The sequence below is a fragment of the Taurulus bubalis genome, assembly GCF_910589615.1.
Source record: "Taurulus bubalis genome assembly, chromosome: 19".
Lineage (NCBI taxonomy): Eukaryota > Metazoa > Chordata > Actinopteri > Perciformes > Cottidae > Taurulus > Taurulus bubalis.
Genome location: NC_136607.1, coordinates 6,645,103 through 6,665,896, shown reverse-complemented (window position 1 = coordinate 6,665,896; position 20,794 = coordinate 6,645,103). Strand labels below are relative to the sequence as shown.

Sequence of the window (20,794 nt, the reverse complement as noted above, 5' to 3'; positions counted from 1 at the left end):
TGATGTTGTTTGTGGATTTGATTCAAGCACTTTAGATTCATTTCATTGGGACACAGCAATACGAGTGAGGTGAGGGTCAGAGGGGTTTCGGTGTATCGGCCACTCTGTGAGGTGAAGGGTGTCGGGCTCTATGCTGCCGGGTGCGACAGTGAATCTGCACAACGTGAACTGTGTTCCTTGAGAAGTGAAAAAAAGGTGGTTCAGCATATCGATTGTGGGGTTGGCACGATATCAATCTATCATTAGTCACATCTGAAAAAGAGTTCCAATTGGATTTTAGTCCTGATTGCAGCTGGAGTTCATTAAGAAGACGATAAGCAAACATGCTCATAAAAGCCGTTGCATTTACATACAGACGATAATTAAGTTACAACTGTTAAAATAAGTACTTTACATTTTAAATATCTGACCGTCACAGATATGTGTTCAGATAATTAAGGCAAACCTTTTAAATGTTCTTCTTTAGATAACTGTTTGTGTTGACCGGCAGAGTTTTTTTCTAAAACATCCCGACAGCTGTGATGCAAATACTGAAGCTTTCATCGTTCCAACCCTGGACAACATGTTCCTGATTGGGAGTCAGCAGCAACGTGCTAGTTCTGCAGATGGAAATGCAAGTTACTGTTGCTCTTGACATTATCAGTCATGCATCTGCTGTATGTGTCTGCATCCCAAGCATCCAAATAAAGGTCATTGCACACACACACACACACACACACACACACACACACACACACACACACACACACACACACACACACACACACACACACACTCACACATACACGCATACGTACACGCATACATACGTACATTAGACAAACCTATTATGCTTCAAGAGTTTTATTTTAAATAATGAATCATGCCTGTCAATGAAGGCAAATTACAGTATTACGGCTTGGTCTACATTGCACCATGTGCTAGTGTGTTATTGTGTGTTATTGTGTGTTATTGTGTATTATTGTGTTTTATTCTGTGGAGACTCTTAGGAGTCAGGAAGGTTATAAACATTATTCAGCCCTTTCTCGTCATTAAATCCAGACTGATACTTGAATATAATAAGCAATCTATAAACAAAATACTATAGATTATAATATTAGATTCTATTTTTGAGTTTAATACCAAGACGCCATTCATTGCAACAACACGAGCAAAATACGGACAAAAAAGGACATACACACAATATATATAGTGATCTTTTTTTAAATTATTGTTTATAATATTATTTTCAGGGCAAAACAAATATGTATTATGTTAAAATATTATAATGTCATTCACACTCATACCAAAAGTGTATATCTTGATTTATTGTACAAACAGTATAGCAACAGGTTTGTTATCTGAGTTTAAATGTACTTTAGGTTCAGTCTTTTATTAGTCTGAATATCAATCATTTTTCAGATGTAATTATTTTTTCCGACAGCTGGTATGTTTTCTTTTCTTTTTCTTCTTCTCTCACAGTTTTGTACAGGTGACCGGTTTGGATTGGGAGTCGCCTGTTTACTCTAAAATGTTTTGGATGAACAAGATGAATGAACGAAGGTAAAATTGAACAGTAAAGGAGTACTTCACTCAAAATCAAAGTTGCGTCCTAAACACTTTGATGTCCCTCTGTATATAAAACTGGTTAAAACCACAAAAATCTAAAAAGAGGCTATAATGTGTCTGAGGTGGAGCTCTCGAGGAGCAACCCAAGGTATAACGTGAGCACAGCCTTAAGGTTGTATGACAATCCATTCAGTTGAACTTTCCAGACAGTTTTTACAAACTGACCGTGTTAAGGTATTGCTTATTGTAATCCAAAGCATTTTGGATTATTTAGTATTTCTTGGCATTATCCTAACCAGGCCCAGACAGAGAAAAGGCAAGCAAAGGGTATTTGTTTTATAGGAATCCATTAATTACAGTTCACCTGTCTGATGAATTGATGATATGTCACTTGTACATTGACTACAGCTATAGTTCACAATCCCATTAATATTACAAAAGAAAACACCTTTTCTGTACTTTGATTATGGTTGTGAAAAGATATGATTAAGCTTAACAATATAATCAAAAACAATGCAAACAATTATATATCAGAGTATAGAAACTACCGTAATGTTTAGCTGTGGAAACAGAAAGTAAGAGGCATCGCTACTTATATACTGCCATGATTAACCTGAAAGTTATGCCTAGCAACTAGATTTTCTGAGAGGTATGATCTTCTTTTTTTCTTTTTCTTTGCAGAAACAAACAGTGGGATAAATACCCAGTACGTCAATAAGGTTCAGCTATGGAAAGAAAACGATTGAGTGAAACAATATGGTCAAGTCTATCTTAGAACCGTGTCATTAAAATTAATCCATAACAACTAATCTCTGACGATTAAAACAAAGTCTCATTCTTAATTGGTGAAATACCACTTTACTGTGCACGTAATTGTCTCTCAGAGCTTCTGTGCTAATGGACTCAAATGTGAGTAAGCATGTGTGTGCGTGCGTTTCTGGGATGGTATAGAGCCAGGAGGATGAGATGCGGTGTCAGAATGAGGTGAACAGGGGGATGGGTCAGATTTAGAATGAGTTAGAATGAGTTAGATGATTATGATGGTTAGCCGTTCCCTTCACTCCTGCCATTTCAACACAAACACATACATACAGGTGTCGAAAGAACAGGATGTAGTGAAGCACAAATAAACTCCACAGAGACTGTCATGACACAAGGAAACAAACCAAAAACAGAGACACCACACTGCACACCACGCTACTTAATCCACCACTGTACACGCACACACAAACACACAATACTCTACTCATATTAACATAGAGATGAGGTCACACACTTTGTTCAGGTGAGCCTCAAAATGTACAATAATAATCACACGCACACAAACCAATGCACAAACACACCTCACAGCAATATCCCTGCTGGCAGACAACGTTCAGACAATGCTAACAGTGAGTCCGTCATCAGACTTGAGCAAAACATAGTTTTGGATAATTGAATTTAAATATCTGGATGTAGATCGATTTTAAAGTTTATTTCTGACGTCATTGGGCAAAAGTTCCATGACAATCGTTCAGCATATCGCAATTCAAGTTGTTTAGGGAAAACTAGACTTCTGCACCTGATGCTAAATAACGGCATCATGAATTTGTAATTTGTTTACAAGTAGAAGTTTAAAATCAATGTCTAGTTTTAGTACAGGTTACTCTATACATTGCATGCATATGCAGGTGCAGAATGAGGGTTGTATTTTTTTCTAGTGTTTTCTTTTGGTGCCTTTTCCAGAAAGCTGCCTTATACCAGGGTATCACTTTTATTACAATTTGATGAACATTTGTCATGGATTTTTTTGCCCAATAACATTGAGTAAAAACTATACCATACAGGGTCCCATTTATCGAACACTGAGAATAATTTACAGGTAGTAAGTTTGCCCATGAATGAAAGACGTCATGTCACAGCAGCATTGTACATTGCACATTATACTACGCAGCTGGCAATGTGCTACAGTGGAGCATTAAACAACACGCCATCTAGTTTACAGGTAAAGAACAAATAAACACATTTGTTTGTTAATATTGCATTAAAAACAAGACTTAAATACTCCCATTGAACAGAGAAAACAATGTTATACAGCAAAGGAAACTCCATACATTGAAAGCATGCCATGCACATAAAGGCGTCAGATTAAAAACAGCAAACAGCAAACTTTATTTTGTTCATGAAAACACCAAACGCACAAATCCCAATCACGATACAGACAAAAATCATCTGGAGTAGACCTGGGTAAAAATGTTATGATGTATAAGATAAAGTATTTAACTGAGACTACTCAAACACTTCTTGTATAAAAACAAGAGATACTATCCATACTAAACTAAAAGTGCTAACGAATTCAGCTACTAATAACTAAAGCCCAGGTCTGAAAGACACTCACACACACACACACACGCACACACAAACACAGATACTGTAACAGCAAAGCATGCAGCATGCACATGCACACACTGTAGTACACACACAGAGCTGGATTGAGAGAGGAGGAGAGGGTCCCCACTCGACTGAACGAGGGAGGAGCGCGGGGAAATAAGATGACAAGAGAAGGAGGAGGCCCAGAGGTCAACATGAGGTCATATATGAGGTCAGAGGTCGGACAGGAAGAGCTGTGAGGAAGAAGAGCAGGAGGGGAGGAGAGGAGGAGGAGGGCGGCTGGGCAGAAGATATGACATGTCATAGGTAGAGAGACAGACTGAAAGAAGGACGGAGAGAGATAGGCCTGAGCGAAAGACACAATTTTGAGACCGCTCCAACATCGCAGTGACATTAGAGGGTCTGCTGTCAATCAAGCTTCGTCAGAAGTTAAATTATGTTTTGTTCTCAGGGGAAAGAAAGAGAAAGAGAGAGACATAGAGAGTGAGGGATATAAACAAGGTATGAAGGCCCAGAGCACACTATCATCTGTGTACTAGCACCACTTTTGAGTAGTGCATCCATCCCAGACACACCTGTGTGTGCACACACACACACACACACACACACACATGTGTATGTGTATACACACTCACACAGACACACGTACACACATGTAATCGAAACAATCTCAAACATATTTAATTGATAATCCGAAATTACCCATGTGTTAAGTGTTGGCTCGTTAAGCCTTAAATTAACGTCTCTTCTAAAATCCTGGCAGTTGTAGCAAAGGGGAGTTATCCTCCTTTCTCTCATTAGGTATCGTCATGTTCAGGGCTCAGGTATGAGGTGTGAAGAACTGAAAATAAATGACTTGTGCCCCAGTGAGGAAATGCACAGAGGCGGTGTTAGTGCATGCTGCAAAAGGCCGAGTTCATGGTGGGAGAAGGACACCATTGCACAGACCTCAGACACATCATCTGAGGTTCATTATCAATCATCATCATGTGCATGTCATGAGCAAACCCAAACCACCATGCAGCCCGAGTTCCCTTCAACTTACCCCTCCTGAAAAACGGGGGTCTAATAACTCGTGGCTTGTGCATGAGGCGCGGTGGCCTTTTGTCCGTGACCTCTTGTGGAACAACAGAAACAAGGTCAAATGTCTGTTTCCCAGAATCAAGGGAATCATGGGGGAGGGGGAGGTTCAGAGGTGGAAAGTAAACAAGGACAACAGTCCACCTTACTGAGCTCAAGAATTTTGTCTCAGATTTGTAGCAGTGCTGACTTTGACCAACACATTTGTTTATAGAAAAAAGCAAATAAAGTAAATTCTGGAGGCACAATTGTAAAACAGTAATTTTCAGTTAAGCTATTTGTTTTTTCAGTGAATATTCTTGTAATATCAGGGTTTTTTTTTATTCTCTTTGAATTATTTAAATAATAATACTATTATATGACCAAAATACTTCAAATACTGTACTTGGAAATGAAAGTAACTGAGCCTCCGATTAACTTTCCATGTAAATTCTGCTTAAGCAGGAAATTCTTTTACACTTTCCATTTCTGATCGTTACAGATCATCATGGGACAATCAAACATCACTCTCTTTCATATTTATTTCATCGCATAATCACCCTCAAACCTCTATGAACAGTGAATATGTTTGAATCCATAACTTGCTATCGTAATAAAGTGAGATAGATTAGCTTTAGGTAACAACAAATTGTTTACAATACACTATACGATTTAATATACACTTGATTTAGAGCTTAGCGCATCTTTGCAGTCTAAATGTGGTGGAGTGGGTAATTCGCTGTTCGTTGATAAGTACACTGGTTTGAATATTGCATGTCTCGTGTGATGTTTGACGCGTCTTACCATTGAGGACACTGGGGGACAGCAGGGTGGAGTCGCGGTCGGCGAGTCGACAGGCACCCTCCTCTAAAGAACCGGGCGCTGGCTGTGGCGCCTGAGCCTCCAGAGACGTGACAATGTCGGCACGATCGATGTTCCTCAGAGCAGAGTACAGGCTCCCCACTGAGAGGCATGAGCATGAGGACAGGGAAGTCAACAAAGATCGTACGTCAGAGAACATTCTTCAGCCAAAGTAAAAACAAATGTAGTTAATCCGACAATTACAAATGAACTATTGTGCTTCATTATAAATAATCCAGCAGCAATCAACATCTGTGATTTACAGCAGTTTGTATGTACCGATTAATGAACACTACAGTACTGAACTTACTCTTGGCCCTTTTGCCCTCTCTGCTGGCCCACAGGTTGAGGAGGGCAGAGCTTTGGTCCAGCAGGGAGTTTGGATTCTCAACACGAATCCTATTGATGTCGTCCACACCAAACTGAAGCTCACGTGCCAACTCTGACGAACGGACAGTTCAAGTAGAGACAGAGATAAACAGATGGATACGGGAGATACATAAGAAGCTCGTTTGATCCTCTATAATATGACTAACCTGCCCAGCTCAAACCGAGCTGCTCGGATATGATGTTGATCTTGATCTCAGTCCTCTCCATGGCGTTCACTGTGGCTAAAATGAAGAAAAAGAAACAGCCACATTAGAAACGAGCTGCCATGCCAGAGTCAACTAGACCAATACATCTACATTTCCTGAATTTAGGAGATTGTATCCCTGTTTTCACTAAGTGATCATAAATAAATAAACAGCGTGTTTAAGTCATAATGGATTAGGAAAGTCCAGCTGATATTTAAATGATAATATATATAAATATGGACTTATAGTAGATAGATAATATCAACTTCAGACAGCTGCTATTAGAAGTTTTTTTTTTCTATCCTTTTGGTGTCCTAACAGACTTAACACTGACTTGAGTTGCTATTATAATTTGTAATAGCAATACTTACCTTGACAAAGCATTGCTCTGTTGAAGGAAGCAATACCCAAATAACCTTCAGGGTTAACACACCATATGGGCTGGGGAGGTTAGAATTTGGGGTTCATTCAGGTGCTAGTCCCACCAATCAAAGTAGCATTCAGTAACTATTACAGACGGACTGAGGTGCAATGTAGCAGCGCTGTGTGATAGACAGAAAAGGCCTTTCCTCTTCAACCCACTGCCTGCCATCAGCAACGTTTGAACCAGACTGTTCATTTACCACAGGCCAATCAATATCAGGGCTCCTCTGTCTAGCTCCACTGCGAGGTCCTTGCCCATTCCCAGTGCTAAGCTACTGTGTTAATGCTAACAGTATCTGCTGCCATGCCATTGGAAATCGCAGTGGAGACACTAGCGCCATGCAAACCAATCACAGAAGTCATTCAACTCTTGTCATAGCTACCAGGACACTGGACACCCAGAAAAGGCTATGTGTCATGTGCCGTGGCGCCATTTTGGGTCGTGTTGGGGATGGCTGCTCCTCATTTGGTCGCACATTCAATATGAATTCCTCTAACTTGCACTGCAAAGAACTCTGGGGCATACTGTGTAGTAGAGCAATGCATTGCAACCAAGGCTCGGTCTTTGTGCCATGCGTGCACGCGAGACAGATAGAGGGGAAATAGAGAGGGCAGAATGGGATGGGAAGGGTTGTGGGTAAAGGGGGGCGGTGCAACATTCAGTGCCCGTCTCCACCGTTTATAACTCGGGAGCGGGCTGAAGGTCAGGCAGTGGAGGACTCACCCACGCCAGGCTCGTTCAGTGCACTGTAGCGCTCCCTCAGGGCGAGCGGGGTTAGGGTCCGCCTGCGCTCCTCACTTCCAACAACCTGAAAGATAAATAAAAAAACAAAATATAATTAAATTACACTTATTGTTTGATTAATGGAGCACTTTTTGACCTTTTAACGCCCACCACAGGGCATGAACACTATAGAAGGCTTTGGCGGACTGCTGGTAAAATGAAAAGTAACTTGAATATGAGCATCTGATAGTTTCAATAGATTCAACTTTTAGGTCATTGTGGTCACTTTCAAAAAGGCTGCTCTGTTGTAAAAATAATCCAGGTTTATTGTGCAGCAGTACACAAGTAAGCTGAATCAGTTCAACAGCTTAATAAATCCACCCAAATAAGGGGTAGGTGTCAAATGGGTAAAGCAGTGCTGCATCCTGTTTTGCTATCTACTTCTCTATAAGGAGAATTTAAATTCCATGCATATTGGTACATGTTGAATGACTGAAATTGACTTCAACACCTTAGGTTAAAGTGGAAAAGTACTGTATATATATATATATATATATATATATATATATATATATATATATATATATATATATATATGCAGCATTGACTTGAAATCCAGTAGTTTATTTGAAATCGTAGATGTATAAATGGTAAACGGACCTTCATTAATATCGCACCTTTCTAGTCTTCTGACCACTCAAAGCACTTTACACCCATTCACACACACACTTATACACTGATAACACATGTGCTGACTGGAGGAACCGGGGATCGAACAGCCAATCTCCGATTGTGGACAAGACACAAATGATCAAATGAGTTTCTCCACACAGTTTGGCCTTACTGTCCTCGAGCCAATCGGGTGTGGCGAGTAATGGCTGACTGAATCCCACCTCAGACACTTGGCAAGTAAGACACAGAAGCTATAATGTTATTCTATATGGAAAACTTCTTAAGAAAAACTGACTTCTTAATCGAAGAATGTCATAAAGCGACGTCTGTATCATCAAACAGATGAACTTCTAGGGAAATTCAAAAACAACATTTTCTGTATGTGTACTTCTGGGGAGGTGTTTGTGAGCAAGTCCTTACCTTGACACAGGGTGGCATGGTTATGTTTAGGTTACACAGTACGTGCTGTGTGTCCTCGTACTTGGTGCACTTCCGCAGAAAGGACAGAAACCCAATGGCCTCCTTGTTACTATCTCTGACCTGACAGAGCGAGAGATGGCAGACAGAGAGGCAAAGAGAAACAAAGAGAGAAGAAGAGGGAGAATGTGGAGAGAGGAAACGGAGGAAAAAGGCAAACCCGGACAGCGAAGAGAGAAGTGTGAACAGAAGGAGGAGAGAAAGAGAGATGGAGCAAGAAAGAGAGTGACAGAAAGAGTGAAGGCATGGAGACAGAGCACATAGGAACAGAAGAGAATGATAGAGAGAGGAGGAGGAAGAAAAACAGACCAGAACGGGTATTAGATCCCTCCACAATGTCTGGAGCATGTGGCGCAGTAACATGGGACGAGAAGCAGGGGGAAACAGGGATGGAAGCAGTCCACAGGCAGGCGAGAGGGAGAGATTTACCTGCACACTTTACCTGGACGTCTGTCAGACCAGACAGTTACAGAGTGACCGCGAGAGAGAGAAAGAGAGACAGTGAGACAGACACGTACAGACAGGCAAGGCCGCAAGAAAGGAAGGCAGGCAAAGAAAGTGAGGGAGTCACAGGACATGCAAACAATTACCCAAGAGAGTCGACAGGTAGATAGGTAGGTTGTTTGTTTGCTTGGCTACACCATAATTAAAAGATATCTTTTACAGTAGCCATAGAGCTGATACTGAGCAAGTAGTGTGTCAGACACATATAGACATATAGACACTGATAGACAAATAGATGGATAGTCAAAGAAAGTGAACAAACACAGTAAAGAATTACATGAATATAACAATATGTATAAAAAGACAGCGGTATGAAAACCGACACGCTATCTGTGAGAGAGAGAGAGGGGTTTTAAACAACATCAATAAAATGCTGACGGTAAAAGAAAAGACAAACAAAATGTCAACGTGAAGGACTAGTTTTACAGCGATGCATCTGTAGCCAAAAGGACACACTTAAAGAGCGGTGCACCAATACATATTAGGGAGGTGTGTATTATTACACATTCACTTAAAATAAAAAAATGAACTATGAAAACCAGGGATAGAGTTTGACTGTGTTCAACTTGTCATCGGTTTAGAAAGAAGCTTGACAATTCGACATCCACGAAGAAGAATGGACTGACTGACAGACATACACGGATTAAGAAATGTTTCCAATCATCAATAATTAGAATCTTGATATCCTCAGACTGCAGAGATTAGACCTAAAGGTTTTATAAAACTATTGTATTGTGCTTTCTTAGTGGGGTGTTGCAGAATGAGTGCAGAGAGTGCACAGCGCTGTGCCGTTATCTAAACCTTTACATGCTAACATTGAGGCGACCCGAGAGACTGCCTGATAGTAATGACAGAGAAAAGCACACACAAAAAAACACCGTATGAACAGGTTGTTTGGGCGGGTGATCAGCGGGTGGGTGATCAGGAGGGAGACCGACTAACTGGCTGAGAGGATCCTTGACACACTGAATCCACACAGCTGAACACACAAAACCACAGTACTGTATGAATGTGTAGCGAGAGAGGAAGAAAAAGCAGGCATGTGAACAGTCAGCTAGAGAGACAGACCTTGACAGAGACTGGCAGCCGGTTATCTTTGAAGGCCTGGAAGCTGAAGCTGCGAGGCTGCTGGGTGGCCTTCCGGATGGGCACGAGGTTCCCAGAACACTCGAGGTGCAGCGGCATGCCCTCCATCAGCTGTGGGAAGCGGAATGATTGGTCAAAGTTGACCGACAGAAAAATGATTGGCAATTATGTTGTTCGTCGTTTCGGTCCTTTTTTATGATTATATTAATTTAAAGAAAAGATTCCTGAAAATAATCGGTAGTTGCAGCCCGAGACAAGATAAATCATATCAGCAATGGAGTCTGAGAAAGATTTGCCTCTTGTGAAGCAGCCAGAACGTGGACTGATATCACAAGGCACAAAGTCCTACTCCTCTGTAGTTGCAGGAAACTATTTACTTGCAGGATAATTCCTCCCAGGATGAGGAGGTTTTGGGTGCAATGCCAGCGATGGTGTTAGCGGCCTTTCCCTCTTTCCATCATGCAAAGACAAATAACTGCTTTGTTTCGTGCATCTTCTAATGCAGTGGCTCTCAAACCTTTTTTGAGTCGCCAGAATAATCAGGTGGTGTTCCCGACCACTCAGAACACTCCATGCAAACACATTGATCGCTCATAAACTGCCTGCACCTCCTTTTTTTAGCCCCACATATATATCGACAGATATATGATGCTTTTTGGTGTCTAAATAGTTTTGGCAGATTATAACCGTAAATCCTGCATTTAAGCAAGTGGCCGTTTGTGCTGTGTAACATTGAAACGAGTATGACTAAATTAGGGGTTATGTATTGGATAAATTATTCGCACTTATATTCTTTTTTATTGTCACATTACAGGCACTACGTTGGAGGTTGCCATAACAGCTACTTCCTTACTGCACCTCGGCAACATTTTCCATTGCCACTGTGCTGACCTCAATGTCTCGACTGCGGGCCACTTCGGTGAAGTTTTCATGCAGCTCCAGTGTTTTGTCCATCTTGTCATCAGTCATGCAGTAACAACGCAAGCGGCCCTCCCGTGCTTCATTCATCTTAGCAAAAATAACAAACTTGGCCATATATGGAACAGACATCAGCTCCCGGTACAGCAAATTGGCAAAGGTCACTGCCTCTGCTGTGCGTGGACAGTCTGCCAGCCAGAATCTGGATGAGGTAGGAGAGGAGAAATAAGAAGTGTGCAGGGAGAGCAGGGGACACGAGCTGATTGAATGCATTTGCCTTGATTACCTTGCCGAAACATTGGTGGTAAAGTTGGCACAGCTGCGGGCGTACATTAGCTTGGTGGTTCCAGTGATGTCCTCCCACTGAGCTGGCGCTGTGCCACCTGAGACAAAGCAACCCCGCTGTGTCATTCATGCCCTGATCAACAAGGTACCATATGCCTGCACACACACTTTTGCAGAATTGAAGCGAATCCTACCAATGACACTGCAGAGGAGGCGCAAGCTGGTGGTGTCACCCTCCCCGGCATCCCGAGGACTCTCCCGCCAGGATGGTGGCAAAGGGATTCGCAGCCCGATTGGACGGTGAAATTTGCGTCGGCGTGGTTCGATGGTGACCACTGGGCTGAAGGTCGCCTGGTTACCAAGCTGCCGAGTCAGCATCTCATCGGGGATTGGCTGCGCCTGCGGGGGAAAGGGTGGGGGTGAAACGCTTATTAAAAAGCAGGGGGCCAAAAGAATAAAGGATATGGAGTTGAAGAAGGCTGGGTGCACACAGAAAGATTAACTCAAGCACAAACACAATATACACGTTGCGGTAAGTATAGGTGATCCAAACGGAGAGGAAATAGGCAGGAAGTAGAAATAAAGGGAGGATACAAAGAAAAAAACATGCAGAGCAACACATGTGCAATAGACTGAAACATCAAACTCACAGCCATACTCACACATGCAACCAATTCATATTTCACACCTGACCCAACTCAGATCAGTGCATCAGCTCGGTCAGTGTGGCTCACAACTTAAATCAGGCAACTGAGGAGTGATGAATGGCTGGATAAAAGGAAAACATAAACAGAGCAGCATAAGGCAAAGCAAAACTCAGACCCATGCAGTTTCCTTAAATAACATCAGTGCTGTGACAAATCAGTGCTTTGACAGACAATGTAAAAGAATGTGCGCCGAAGTGACCGAAAGAACTGAAACGTAGAATCCGTAATCCGTCATAATCTCTCTGTCATGAAGAACAAAACCGAGCGGAGGTGTTGGCCGAAAAGAGACAGTCAGCATGAGTTTTTGCCAAGTTCCCATATGTGTGTCTGTGGAGGTCTGGATGAGTGACAGTCAGCCACACATTTGCCAAAAGCTCCTGTTCGGCAGGATAGATATCACATGCTGCAAATGCTCATTTATAAACGGTGCAGGCTGAGAAAATCCTTCAGGTCTCGTTCGGGGAACATTTATTATATTGTAAAACGACATGTAGTACTTCAAAAGCCCTGGAAACCTATTGTTCTTGTTGTTGCTGATGTAGTCATGCATATTAAATGTCATAGAGAAATTAAAACAAGTTAAAGGGCGTTTAAACCTACATACGTATAACCTGGATTTAACAGGTCAAGTTGAATGTTTCACATCGTAAAGGACCATACCAGTGTTTTGGAATATTTTATACATTTACTACAACCGTGCATATTTTCTAGGACTGCTGACCAGTTTCTATGGCCTATCATAGTGCTTTCCTTCATATCTTTGAGACTCTCTCATCAAAACCAAATGTGGTGTTCTCCATGATGGATTAACTGAAGCAAATACATACCGTCACTAAATCAACGTAAACTAGTGACTATACCAAATGGCAGGAAAATTCCATAAAAAAAGAAATAACAATCAAAAATGGATTTGCTGCTCGTCATAGGCAATACAGTAATTCATGGCCTTCCTTCAAACATCAATATTCTGCAAACTCAATGACTGCTTTAGGGCAACTCATATTTATGACATTTGCTTAACACACAGAACGCCAACTTCAGGATATAAAATGTGTCCAATCTCAACTCCAAGCGGCTGAATGCAGCACAAAGTGAAATGTCGCAGTTGGCAGAGACGACTGAGTCACAGACTGAGAGTCATCTGTTTCGTAATACAAACATCTGTCCTCGGTAATTTCTGAAAAGCACCAGATTTTCTGTGTTGTACAAGCAAAAAAACAAACACCCAAGCAATAATGAAGGATGTAAAGGATCTGTCATGTCGTGTCTGCGCTCCAGCTCTCGGTTTCCCCTTCTTACCTGCAGCCCCAGTCGCACTTTCTTAGTGACGGCCGTCTCGGGGAAGATGGCCTCGACATGGGGAACCAGCGTACTGGTCAAGCGGCCGCCCTCCGGACCAATCAGATCGCTCTCCTGCTGAATACGGGAGACCACCGCGAAGTAGAGGGGGAAGTCGGTGGAGATGATGCGACGGATTCTCTTCTTGTCCAGCTCGTCGTGACCCTCCAAGTCTGCACGCAGGGAGGAGTGGCGAGGAAGAAGAGTTCAGTGACAGGTCAGGAGTAGCATAAATAGATACAGAGGGAACATTGGAGAGGAGGGTAAATATTAGAATGCAATTTACACTTCTCTATCTGACAACATTCCAATAATGTCCCCTCCCTGTATCCTTGTTCTGCAATGCCAGTGTCATACATCAAGATTAAGACTGACTTATCTGCAACTGTGCAAGGTCTCATGGACATTTATTAATCCCGTCACACTGACCTTCATCCATGCCATTCAGAATAGTTTCCAGCACTTCGTCACCATAGCGATTGCGATGTTCCTTCCAAACTGAGCCATTTTCGCTGCGGAGGACCACGAGCTCTCGGTCCCCTCGTCCCAGCGACGCAAAGTGGGGAATCTCTACTATTACTGGCCTGTGGAAGAAAAATAAAAACAAGCATAATGTCTGGTTCTTCTTTTCAACACACAGAGAATCATTCATCTGTTTGAAAACGTTTTTCATTACAAAATTGGGTTTGTGATCAAAACATTAAATATTTTTTCTAACCTCATTAGAAAAATCCACAATGTTTTTAGGATTATACCATAATTGACAGCATTGCCCTATTAATGTCTACTAGATGACACCATAATCATCGGCGTGTCATTTATTTACAAATGACACAAACTATAGAACATTATTTTCTAACTTTTAACTTTTTCTTAAACAACTCCAGTGCACGTAATTATTACTTCTAGTTTATGTTTGAGTTGACAACTGCTAGTTCATCTTAAGAAAAATGAATGAAAATGAAAATCTCAGGAATAAAGTCAACAAATAGTAATCAAACAGATATTTTACTTTCATTCAAATATTACCCACAAAAAGATCATACACACTACTACTACACTACACATACTTTGCATTTTTGCACTTTCTCTATTGTTTGAATTTAATCTCCTAAATGAATACTCTGCGCTGTACATATCTTTCATCCCTGTTATTTTCATGTTTGTGTCTGTAAGCTGCTACTTCGACAACACATTTCCCCTTGGGGATGAATAAAGTATACATCCATCCATCCACATGAGCTGGGCTGAAAACAAAAGTGTGCTTGACAGGTAATAGTTTCATGAAGGTCATACAGCTGGCTAAATAGAGTCAATATAACAAGTACAAAGTTGACTCACCCAAGGAACTGCATACTCGATGGGCCGAGGGAGATGATTCGGCTAGCGAGCCCCTCCCCCTCCACCAGCGGAGGAGGTGTGGTCAGTTTCTGAGGTTTGACCAGGCGGCAGGTGATGCGTGTGGGTGCAGTGCAGGTCCGAGGAGGGATGATGACTCGCAGGCCGTGGTGTCTGCTGCCTCGCATGGAGCCTCCCCGAGCATCCACCATGAAGCTCACCAGGAAGCTGAGAGTCAAACGATAATCACATGAAAAGGTTCAGATGATCAATTTCAACTTCATGTTATTATGATCGAGATGTATTTGGCATCAGATCATATAAAATGTAGCAATCGATACTGGTCTTTCCTCGGGGAAAGTCTTCCACTCAATGAGACAGAAGGATCATTCATTTGTGGTTTATTCAGCAGAGTGTGGAATTGATCTGGTCTCTGTCGGTTTCGGAGTCTTTCATAAAGCCGACACGATGTGGGTGCCCTTTTCATTTGATTGTCTTGATATGGCAGAGGAGGACAGGCCGTCTGGAGTGTCCACTAAGTGCAGCGAGAATAACATAAAGAGACTCTAAAACAGCCTCATACTGTTTGATCTTGCACTAGATGGGCAGCTTTATACAGAGGTGTGTGTGTGTGTGTGTGTGTGTGTGTGTGTGTGTGTGTGTGTGTGTGTGTGGTAGGGTTTTCTTGCCCCTTTTAACTACATTCATGTTATGCTATTTATATGCAGACTCATTGTGCTGTGCATGAATGTTTATGACTAAGCATATTTAATAAAATAATGTTAGGAATTTTGTTGAAAATACCTTAATTGTATTATCCAGTTTACAGTATACATTCTAGCCTCAATTTGATAGAAAAGCGCACTATATCTGTAATTGTGGAGGCATTTGTTAGCACTGTAGGAAGCGGGGTGGTGGGTGGAGAATCCACGGTTCCGACTTGGCATTCATGGCTGTTTTGATATCATGGATGTCACGACATCAGCAATGATCAGTGTTCATAAAAGACAAAGGTTGATTCTGCAAAGTGCAGCATTCTCAGTTGAGAGTTTGTGAATATGTACTCCCTTTAGAAATCTGTGGTTTGTCACTTCTAACAAAGCAATTATTATTTAATCAAAGCAATTCAAGATTGCCTAGTGCCCAAATGAGACCCCATGTCTCTCACATACTATACATGAGTCTAAATCCTAAATTCATATTAGTCTTTGACACATGTTCACGTATTTTCCCAATTATTCAATTTTCCCTGCTCTTGCATGCATTCTGTACTTACATTTTTTTTTTGCAATACTGGCAAATGAGTCTGCCAAATCCCTTCTTTATGATGAGCCTGACAAGCAGCACCAATCCTTGACATAATGCACTATTATATAACATGAGGATTAACTGACCCAGTGTGAATCGGGCTGGCCACGGGGCTGACGTTGTCCGAAGTCTCTGTCGCCGGGCTGCTCGGGATAAGAGAGTCGTCATCATACTCCTTTGGCAGGGGGATGGGGGTGTGCTGAGGTCAGAGAGAGGGGGGGGGGACAAGTGGTACAAAATTGAGAGGCAGTTAAATAACCATGACTGAAAAGATTAAGGCAGAGACAAGCTGGAGGGAATGCAAAGAAAAGATAGGCAGAGAAAAGAGAGAGGGAGAAGAAGGTGATAAAAAAAGACAGCCCAATGAGCTGAGTGAGAGAGAAAAAGAGACAAAGATGGACAGAAATAGGCAGAGAGGATACCTTTTGACTTTCACGAATTAATATCCGTCTTCAGTGGGCTGAAGAAACAAATGCTGACAAAATGCAATGCATCCTCGAAACATAACGAGCTAAGCCTACCTGATCCAGCAGTACAGTCTCTGGGGACACGCAAGGGATCCTGGGAATAGCAGGAGAATACGGCCTGTCGGGGAGGAAGTGAGAATAACGTAAGGCAAGAAACAGCTGACTATTATTCTGCAATAAAGATAATTTCTTCTCATAATTCAGAACGGAGAGATACTGTAAATTAACTATGCCGGCCTTTCAAAGACTCACTCGATCCCATTTGACAACTTTTGTTAATTTAGGCATTCTTTGAACATAAATCAAAACCATTCATGGAGAACCGTGAGAACACAATGACTTACGTGGTGCCCAGGCCACCCTCAAATTCTCTCATGGATCTCTTTGGAGAGAGGAAGTCATCGTCCTGGTCCTTGAAGTCATCGAGCTTCAAATAGCGTGCTCCGTCCATCCCGAGCAACTCGTCTCCTGTGGGCCAAATAAAGAGGTAAGAAAGGTGCAAGAGGGGCAAAGAGGATTGCACAGGTTGCACATAAAGAATTAAGAGAGAAAGGGACAATACCGGGGCAATATAGGGCACAATCAAATGTCATAAAATGTCTTAAATCAAGTGAGAAATCTTCCAATAGAGTTCCCCATTTTGACTTTTTCTTACACATTTTAATGAGTGACAGTATCTTGGACTGTGGTTGGCCTCTCTAAATAAAAATAATGTCACTTGAATCGATTCTCAATAGATGCAAGTAGTCGTCCACCATCCTTCCCATCCCTTCACATTTCATGAGAACCACAGAAAAAAATGGCCACAAAGCAATCTCAACTATTTTAGCCAACAACAACAGTTGTTAAACCAACAACAACCAAATGGAAACTAAAGGAGTGAAAGACGAGGATTGGAAAGACAGTGAATTTCAACACAGTTTAAGACACTGCATGGACGGCAAACTGCAAGGCACCTGGTGACAGCTTTTTTTTAGTGAGCATGCCCATCACAGATGAAATCACATGTGGTGATGGTTGTTTCTGTGTAGGAGAAAGTAACTCAATTATTAAGGAGGAATGACGATGAAATAATAGTCATCACAACAATATTCAACGATAAAGCAAAGAAACAGAGTCGTTCACAGACATTGAAACACTCATTAGTACAAGCTGTACAGGTTTACACAAAATGTTAAAGAAGAAAAAGCAACATAATTAAACAACATCAAGAGCGGAATAGATTTAAAATGAAGTTTGTGTGACAAAATGCTTCAAAATGTCTTTTTTTTAATGACACTGATTTGATTTAATGTTGAATGTCTTCAAAACAGAAAGACGCCTGCATAAGCTTTGTGTGTGTGTGTGTGTTTGTGTGTGTGTGGGGAGGGGGGGTTGGGAGGGGGAAGTGTGACAGCATGTGAACAGCATGTGTGTAATTTAGCTTGCTGATCAATTAGCCTGTAAAAAGTAAGAGCACTCATTTTCATAATGGCTCCATTGGATGGGAGCCGCCGCTTGTCTTTTAAATGCAGAGATGGAACTGAAGTTCTTTCAATAATGAGTCCACGGACAAATGTGCACTGGACGCTGGTAAAAAGGAAAACGTCGTGACTACATGCTGATGGAAAAACGGACTAAACTGATTAAATAAATCTTTGAGCGAGAGGGAGAGGATAAAGATAGAAGAGCAAACAGTTGAGAACAGAGTCAGAGAAACTGATTAAAAAGACAATTAGTGACACACAGAGAAAATGAGAATTGCAATGAAGGCACAAGTTCACGAGCCACTGGACCGGACAAACCAGATACAGACACAATCCTACCTAAAGTTAGCTGGGCAACCCCTACAAAGCAAACGGAAAAGGGTGTTATAAACAGTCACAAACACATTTTAAATTCATGGTGGTACTTTGATGTGTCAGTGTACCTCCCTTACAGTCTTCTTCTACCAAAAAAGCAAATCAGCGCTGAAAATTAAATATCAAAGCTGTGCAGGTGATAACATAATTACATCGGGTAGCCTACCTTCATCCTCCGAAACATCCAAAATCTCATCGACTGTCTCGGGGAAACTCATCCGATGCTTCTCAGTCGTGATCTGTGGAGAGAAGAAGAAGAAGGTTGCAAGAGGCAGATATGACGGAGACAGAGGAGGGAGAGAAATGCAAAGGAGAAAGATTAGAATAGATGAAAAATGCAGAACTCTTTTGTAAGCAGGTGAGGGAGCTGACAATAGTTTGATTGAGCATCTGAGTCACGGTGTGTGAAGGCTACTTCTTTACGCTCTGGTGTAACCATGTGAACCATGCGTGATGTGTTGCTCACCGCGGAGACAGACTCCTCGGTAACCAGTTTGAGCACATCGATGACCGAGATGTAACCCAGCCGCTTAGCGATACCCAGGGGGGACGTCCCATTCTGTACAGAGCAAGAGGAGAAACATAAAGCAACATATGTCCAGACATTTTTAACTGAAGCATTTCATTCGTTCAGTGGAAAGTCTTAAAAAACGACATTTTCACAACATCTGTTATTTCGCGCAGATAATGTCATGATCTCTTAATTGTTGAACATTAAATAAAAATGCAAATAAACGTAGGTATGCTGAATATTTATAGTTTACTTAGAGTGTATTAACATTTATTTAGAACTGAACTGATGTCTAGCACCTTCATAATTATGTGGGTCATGTAAGATCATAAAACACATGTTGTGTTGTGTTATTACATATATGCTAAGGTAACTTATTTCAATGTAGAATAAGCAATGTCTTACTGAAGTAACAAAATGACACAAAAAAATGACACAAATTGCAAAAATATAAGACTGAATCATCTGCATAAATAGATGATGAACGGGAACTGGAGACAAGGGGATACTCATAGGCATCACACAATAGAATTTCCCTGAGCGATTCATTCTGTTTTACGCTATCTATCTAACACGTGTTTGCAGAGGCCAGAGGGAATGGCCGGTGTTGAGAGGAAGATTATAACAGGAGGAGGTTTTCCTAAAGATGTCTCACCGAAGTAATCTCATTGGGCTGGGCTTCGTTTTTCAACAACAAGGTGACAATATCAGTATGACCCTGCTGAGCTGCCTGGTGCAGAGGGGTGTAGCCCATCTGGAGAGAGAAAAGAGAGGAAGGATGATTAGACAAAATAATAAACACAAAGTCAAAGTCAGCTTTATTTGTCAATTTCTTCCACATGTGCAAACATACAGACGATTTGAAAAAATGTTTATCTCCTGTCCACGTAAAGTGAATACAGATTACAATAATAATAATAATAAAGTGAAAAATAGATTTAAAAAAAGAACATTTAGACAACATATATATATATATATATATATATATATATATATATATATATATATATATATATATATATATATATATATATTAAGAAAACTATCAGTCTGTAAGAAAAATAAAGTATTTCCATGTTAGATTTGGCATCTGATGATGATAATGATGTTGATAAAACACACAGCCAGACATTAGACCCAGTACAAGTACATGCATATCATTTACCCGTGTCTTGCAATTCACATGAGCCTGCTGCTGCACAAGGAACTTCACCATCTTGATGTTGCCATAGTGACAGGCCACATGAAGGGGTGTGTAGCCCATCTGAGGCGGGGAGAGAGAAAGAGGCTATTAGCTGCTGTTCAGTAGCTTCATCAATGTCTGTTTTATGTCTATAACGGAGCCTTGTGCAAACGCTTGAACACACACACATGATTATGCAGAATGGAAGGCCCATCACCTCCTGAATCCATTGTTATGTCGTCTCCAAGATAACTGATATATTTTAAATAAAAAATGTTATGTCTTGGACACCAATGAGTTAGTGTGACAAAACCACACGCTGGTTGTTAAATATTCATATATGATCATTAGTTTCATAAAAACATTAGGTTATATCAAACTGCTTTCCACTTCTTCATTCCCAGATAGACAGAGAATTGTCAAGTTTGCCAAGTTAGCCGCATGACAAATCATCTAACTCTAAAATGAATAATACATTTAAATTGTAAATAACAGAAAAGCCAGATGACTGTGACAACATATTGTAGGTGCGGCCCATTCGGGCTCATTTTTTAACGGTCAGAGCTGAATTCAATAAGCTGAATCAGTGTCATCTATTT

The 20,794-nt window shown here is 41.2% G+C and overlaps 1 protein-coding gene across 1 annotated transcript in view; it reads right to left on the bottom strand.

Annotated features, from left to right (window-relative positions):
* Window positions 1-20,794, bottom strand: part of LOC306751896 (uncharacterized protein) — a gene marked incomplete at both ends in the record, with an annotated part of 63,646 nt that overhangs the window by 2,563 nt on the left and 40,289 nt on the right. The window contains 21 exons of the mRNA XM_079235551.1: window positions 4,964-5,035; window positions 5,782-5,940; window positions 6,149-6,280; window positions 6,375-6,449; window positions 7,561-7,645; window positions 8,653-8,772; window positions 10,282-10,410; window positions 11,191-11,419; window positions 11,504-11,600; window positions 11,697-11,901; window positions 13,509-13,720; window positions 13,977-14,131; window positions 14,889-15,113; window positions 16,280-16,392; window positions 16,715-16,778; window positions 17,005-17,128; window positions 18,466-18,486; window positions 18,668-18,740; window positions 18,968-19,060; window positions 19,668-19,766; window positions 20,178-20,276. Coding sequence (XP_079091677.1) covers window positions 4,964-5,035; window positions 5,782-5,940; window positions 6,149-6,280; window positions 6,375-6,449; window positions 7,561-7,645; window positions 8,653-8,772; window positions 10,282-10,410; window positions 11,191-11,419; window positions 11,504-11,600; window positions 11,697-11,901; window positions 13,509-13,720; window positions 13,977-14,131; window positions 14,889-15,113; window positions 16,280-16,392; window positions 16,715-16,778; window positions 17,005-17,128; window positions 18,466-18,486; window positions 18,668-18,740; window positions 18,968-19,060; window positions 19,668-19,766; window positions 20,178-20,276 — 2,581 coding nt within the window. The remainder of the gene's footprint in view (window positions 1-4,963; window positions 5,036-5,781; window positions 5,941-6,148; window positions 6,281-6,374; window positions 6,450-7,560; window positions 7,646-8,652; window positions 8,773-10,281; window positions 10,411-11,190; window positions 11,420-11,503; window positions 11,601-11,696; window positions 11,902-13,508; window positions 13,721-13,976; window positions 14,132-14,888; window positions 15,114-16,279; window positions 16,393-16,714; window positions 16,779-17,004; window positions 17,129-18,465; window positions 18,487-18,667; window positions 18,741-18,967; window positions 19,061-19,667; window positions 19,767-20,177; window positions 20,277-20,794) is intronic.